This window comes from Leuciscus leuciscus (assembly GCF_965113295.1).
Source record: "Leuciscus leuciscus genome assembly, chromosome: 20".
NCBI lineage: Eukaryota > Metazoa > Chordata > Actinopteri > Cypriniformes > Leuciscidae > Leuciscus > Leuciscus leuciscus.
The window spans coordinates 16,992,261-16,998,436 of NC_138744.1; the positions used below are offsets into that span (position 1 = coordinate 16,992,261).

The 6,176-nt window shown below is 39.5% G+C and overlaps 1 protein-coding gene across 1 annotated transcript; it reads left to right on the top strand.

Moving 5' to 3' along the window:
* Positions 1–1,792: 1,792 nt before the first annotated feature.
* s100t (S100 calcium binding protein T) lies at positions 1,793–3,281 on the top strand (the record flags this gene model as incomplete). The annotated part of the gene is made up of 3 exons (XM_082149928.1): positions 1,793–1,872; positions 2,642–2,804; positions 2,885–3,281. The coding sequence occupies 3 exons, from the start codon at positions 1,793–1,795 to the stop codon at positions 3,059–3,061; spliced, it is 420 nt and encodes a 139-aa protein (XP_082006054.1). The 3' UTR covers positions 3,062–3,281.
* Positions 3,282–6,176: the final 2,895 nt, after the last annotated feature.

A 6,176-nucleotide genomic window follows, 5' to 3' on the forward strand; every position in this document is an offset into this window, starting at 1 on the left:
GTGTGTGTTCTTATATGCGGAATTGTGTTTTATGAAGACAAAAATGTGTATAATGACATGGGTATTACAATGTAAACATGGCTCCTGTGTTCTCGTAAACCAAAAACATACTAAACAGTGTTTAGATTTCTGTGATGATAGGTTTACAGTATAAAAACCCGTTACGCCAATGGAAGGTCTCCATAAACCTCATGTAAAAGTGTGTGTGTGTGTGTTTTCAGTTGGCTGCCATATGTGTATGGACACTGTTTGAATTAACACCTGTGCAGCAGTATCAGGTGTGACAGGACCACATCTAGTCAGATGCTCACTCAACACACACACACACACACACACACACACACACACACACACACACACACACACACACACACACACACACACACACACACACACACACACACACACACACACACACACACACACACACACACACACACACACACACACACACACACACACACACACACACACACACACACACACACACACACCTGAGAGTAAATCGCCACCTCTAAAGACCCTTGGGCTGTTAGTAACCACATTTGTGCCATGTATCCTTGGTTGGCCTGTAACATAATCATTCCTCAGGCACCTGACCCCATTTCATCTTATGGCATATGCCATTATGTTAATAATGAAGTCAAGTCACATTTATTTATATAGCGCTTTTTACAATGCAGATTTACAGCTTTACAGAGATAACAGGAAAATAATGCAACAAAGTTTAGAAGAAAATAGCGTCACAGTCCAGCTTAAGTAAGTTCAGTGATGTTTAATTTTTGTTGTAAAAAAGTTTTTAATTTAGTTCATTTATATATATAGCCGCTCTGAAGAAAACTGTGATGTCATCGTCCAGCTCAGTTCAGTTCTCATATAATGGTGTCAATGCAGGCAGATCAATAATATTGTTGAATATTAAATTAAATGTCCCCAGCTAAGCAAGCCAAAAGCCAATGGCAACAAAGGTGAAAAAAGGCGATAAAGGCAAAAAAGGTGGCAGTGGCAAGGAACTAAAACTCCATCAACTGACAGAATGGAGAAAAATGTAAACATGTTATATAATTGCTTTTACATTAATTCTAATTATAGACTTACATACTAACATATGTGTATTTTATGTATGTATACTTAAATACTTAAGTGTAAAATTTTACTTAAAATAATGTTATGACTATAAAACATATAAATTATTCTTTATATAGAATGTATAAACCATATTTTACAGCATAACTGCAAATACTGTAGTATTTCTAGAGCTGACTGTTTTTTTGGGACAGCGATGTTTGTGTCTCAGTCATCACTTACAGGAGGTAAATGATTTAGTTCGGGGTGCTGAACTATCACGTCTCTAAAAGTTTAATGTGACAAGCACCAGAACATATAACTAACCTTTAGGATCAAACATATCTATTTACCCAAAAGCTCTTCTTTCAGTAAAGTCCAGGTCTTCAGAGCATGTTTATATACATGAATTGCATGTTCTTCCAATAGATAAGTAGGAAAGTAAATCAACAAAACAAAACAGAGTATCTTACTTGTTTTCAATTGCTCGAGTTACCATCTAAAGCAGAAAACTTTCGCTCTTTCAATTACGTCACTGAGTGTCAACATCACATTTACTCTTTTTTTTTGCAACACTGTTTTTGTATTTTTCCCTTAACACTGTGAATGTGTAAAAAGAGAGAACAAAAGGTTGGAAATAGGTAGGCAGAAATAAATGAAGGATGGATGGAAGGAGGGAGGGAGGAGTGTAAGGTATAATGGGAGGAGGACCAAATAGGTATATAAGATGCTGGCCATCGCCTCCTGTCTTCACCAGCATTCATCTCTCCTCAAGGAACAGAAGAGCAGCAATCATCTAACAGCAAGGTAAGGGAAAGCAAAGGATGGATGGAAGAACAGATTGTAATTGTGAATTTTAGTGCTTTATCTTAGATGGCTTTTGTGCTGCCTGATGCTCCTTTTGAGGTTTTGGACCAGACTGGTAAATAAAGACCTTGGCGTCTTTTGCACAAAGAAAATCATGTGCTAAATAAAAGTTTGGTGTAAATATCAGCTATTAAACAAGCCTGTTTTAAAATGGCTTTTCTGAGGCTCCCCACCTCAAGTTTTGCATGGCTTGTGACTCATCTCTGTAGACGTATCTGAGGAGGGTTTTCTTCTCCTCTTAAATAATTTTTCCCAACCCAATATATTTATCAGTTAATCCATCAGGACATGGCACATCTCAAACCCAGTGCAGTGTTATGTGTGTGTGTGTAGTGAGTTGTGGGCACTGAGATTGGCTCGGATTACACTTGGCCGGGTAACTTCCTCCCCAGGTTCGGAGTGTGTTCTCCAGTTTAGGATTTCACTCTTATCTGGCGAGTCACATTTCCCTTCTGTAGTTAAGTCAAGCCCCTTGTAGGATGATCTGGAAGGGGAAGTCATTGCGTTTTAAGCCGAGAATATATTACCGCTTCTTTTGCAATGTTTTTACTGTTGCGGTCTAAGAAAATAAGCCTGCCTCGTGCTTTTAAATATTTAACACGAGCCAGAAATACTCCCCCTAAAGAAAACCTTTTGTGCATCGTTGAGTGCATTTCATAAGTCTAAATACAGTCACTTGCTACAGTGACCTATACATGTTTTTCTCCAGAATGTCCACTCTAAACTCAGAGAATGCCTCTACTCTGGAGAGCGCCATGCAGCTGATGATCCAGACGTTCCACAAGTACTCTGGGAATGAGGGCGACAAATATACTCTGAGTAGGCAGGAACTCAAAGAGATGCTAACGCAGGAGCTGGGCAACTACCTTGGGGTGAGGAGAAAGAGTTTTGTTTTCTTTGCGAAAGTCAAATGTTTCTAATAATCTTTATCTGCATCTCTCTTGCTCCACAGAATGCACAGGATAAGGATGCGGTAGATAAAGTTATGGGAGACCTGGATTCAAACAATGACGGTGAGGTGGACTTCACAGAGTTTGTCATCCTCGTGGGCGCCCTCACCGTCGCCTGCAATGACTTCTTCCTCGAGTATCACGAAAAGGACGAAAAGAAGAGTGACAAGAAAGAGTAGAGCTGAATTTCTCTGAACAAAAGCCAACACATGACCAGTGAATGATGATGAGGGGGAAATGGGGGGAGAAAGGGAATATTTGTGTGTATGAATCTTGCTTACTGAAAAACGTTCCACATCATCTCGTCATCCACGTTCAGTGCAATCCTGGGTTCACAAAATGCTCAATGAGGTGAAACATGTTTCCAACCCCTATTAGAAATAAAAGCATAAGGAATGAGATTGTGAGATGGTCTTTGTTGAATATGTGAATATGTGTTTCTTCCTTTATTTTCTTTTTTTTTTAACAATTGGAGTTGTTCATTTTAAAATAATCTCTCCATATCACAATAAACTGCAGATTTAAAAGAAATAAATGAGGTTGGTGTACTTTTTCAGTTGTGAATGTAGCAGTGATGCTATACCACTAGTTTGCACGTTCATATTTTAAAGTTTTTTATTTATCCGTCAATGATATGAGGATGAAACAAAAATGGGTTTGAAGAAAAATCTATAAAGAATGATTAGCCTATTTAAAATGTATAGTCAGTTACAAGGGGATAGCCCTGGCTAATATTTCAACTTCTAACTGAACACGCTTTTTCAGTGACAACACACTAAAATAGGTCTAAAACATTCATAAATGAATAACTTAGAAAGTTTCTCAAATTTGGAGCAGGAGACTGAGTTCTCAGACCTTGTACACCTTCAAATATATATGGTACCTAATTACCTAGTGCCTACCACGATAGACGTGAGAACCAGTGAGGTAGAGTTGTGTGGACTTTCTTCCTACGTACATCAATGCACGTCCAAATCCAATGTTAGCTTCACTTTCTGTCTCCAGAGATACCTTCATCTTATAGATTTTTTAAGGCAGCATAGCTAGCAGAGATGGTCTTATTATTGGGAGATACGAGGGTCAGTGGCTCTACCATCGGAGAAAGCGTAACGGCTAACTTGGATCACTTGTGGCTTGATAACCACTCACATTACAGTATTGTCGTCATTACATTTTGTTCAGAATTGTGCCACAGTCAGTTACTGTTTGGTAAAATAAATAAAAAATAAAAATATTTTTTTGGGAGTAAACTCGAAAAATAGATCAATCTTCAAGAGTAAACATGTTGAAGATTAGCCAATGGACTGTCAATTCATTAAACGATAAGCCGTTTTCCCCCACAAAAGCAGTTTATTCAGCATAGTGAAGTCTCTTCTCCATTGACATCCATTTAAAAAAAACGGCCTCTGGTCTCTTTCCTAATTACCTACAGTGGGTACGGAAAGTATTCAGACCCCCTTAAACTTTTCACTCTTTGTTATATTGCAGCCATTTGCTAAAATCATTTAAGTTCATTTTTTTTCCTCATTATTGTACACACAGCACCCCATATTGACAGAAAAACACAGAATTGTTGACATTTTTGCACATTTATTAAAAAAGAAAAACTGAAATATCACATGGTCCTAAGTATTCAGACCCTTTGCTGTGACACTCATATATTTAACTCAGGTGCTGTCCATTTCTTCTGATCATCCTTGAGATGGTTCTACACCTTCATTTGAGTCCAGCTGTGTTTGATTATACTGATTGGACTTGATTAGGAAAGCCACACACCTGTCTATATAAGACCTTACAGCGCACAGTGCATGTCAGAGCAAATGAGAATCATGAGGTCAAAGGAACTGCCTGAAGAGCTCAGAGACAGAATTGTGGCAAGGCACAGACCTGGCCAAGGTTACAAAAAAAATTCTGCTGCACTTAAGGTTCCTAAGAGCACAGTGGCCTCCATAATCCTTAAATAGAAGACTTTTGGGACGACCAGAACGCTTCCTAGAGCTGGCCGTCCGGCCAAACTGAGCTATCGGGGGAGAAGAGCCTTGGTGAGAGAGGTAAAGAAGAACCCAAAGATCACTGTGGCTGAGCTCCAGAGATGCAGTCGGGAGATGGGAGAAAGTTGTAGTAAGTCAACCATCACTGCAGCCATCCACCAGTCGGGGCTTTATGGCAGAGTGGCCCGACGGAAGCCTCTCCACAGTGCAAGACACATGAAAGCACACCTGAAGGACTCCAAGATGGTGATAAATAAGATTCTCTGGTCTGATGAGACCAAGATAGAACTTTTTGGCCTTATTTCGAAGCGGTATGTGTGGAGAAAACCAGGCACTGCTCATCACCTGTCCAATACAGTCTCAACAGTGAAGCATGGTGGTGGCAGCATCATGCTGTGGGGGTGTTTTTCAGCTGCAGGGACAGGACGACTGGTTGCAATCGAGGGAAAGATAAATGCGGCCAAGTACAGGGATATCCTGGACGAAAACCTTCTCCAGAGTGCTCTGGACCTCAGACTGGGCCGAAGGTTCACCTTCCAACAAGACAATGACCCTAAGCACACAGCTAAAATAACAAAGGAGTGGCTTCACAACAACTCCGTGACTGTTCTTGAACGGCCCAGCCAGAGCCCTGACTTAAACCCAATTGAGCATCTCTGGAGAGACCTGAAAATGTCTGTCCACCAACGTTTACCATCCAACCTAACAGAACTGGAGAGGATCTGCAAGGAGGAATGGCAGAGGATACCCAAATCCAGGTGTGAAAAACTTGTTGCCCTTTTCCCAAAAAGACTCATGGCTGTATTAGATCAAAAGGGTGCTTCTACTAAATACTGAGCAAAGGGTCTGAATACTTAGGACCATGTGATATTTCAGTTTTTCTTTTTTAATAAATGTGCAAAAATGTCAACAATTCTGTGTTTTTGTCAATATGGGGTGCTGTGTGTACAATAATGAACTTAAATGATTTTAGCCAATGGCTGCAATATAACAAAGAGTGAAAAATTTAAGGGGGTCTTTCCGTAACCACTGTATTAATTATAGGTAAATATACCTAATTGTTTTATTATTTCATTTTATTTTATTGTTTTTTTGCTAACCCTTGCCTTCAAGTGGCTTTTATAGATGTATCCTTCGCTGTCTTTGACATCCCACAATCCTGTGCTTTCCATTCTGTGACATTTGAGCTAAAAAAATAAAGATGGCATCTGAAAGTTGCTGTTAGTGGTCAGTTTGTGTGTAAATGTAAGTTTTTGACCACCGTTTTCCACTTCTGATGTCATTTCTAGCAAGAAATTACTAG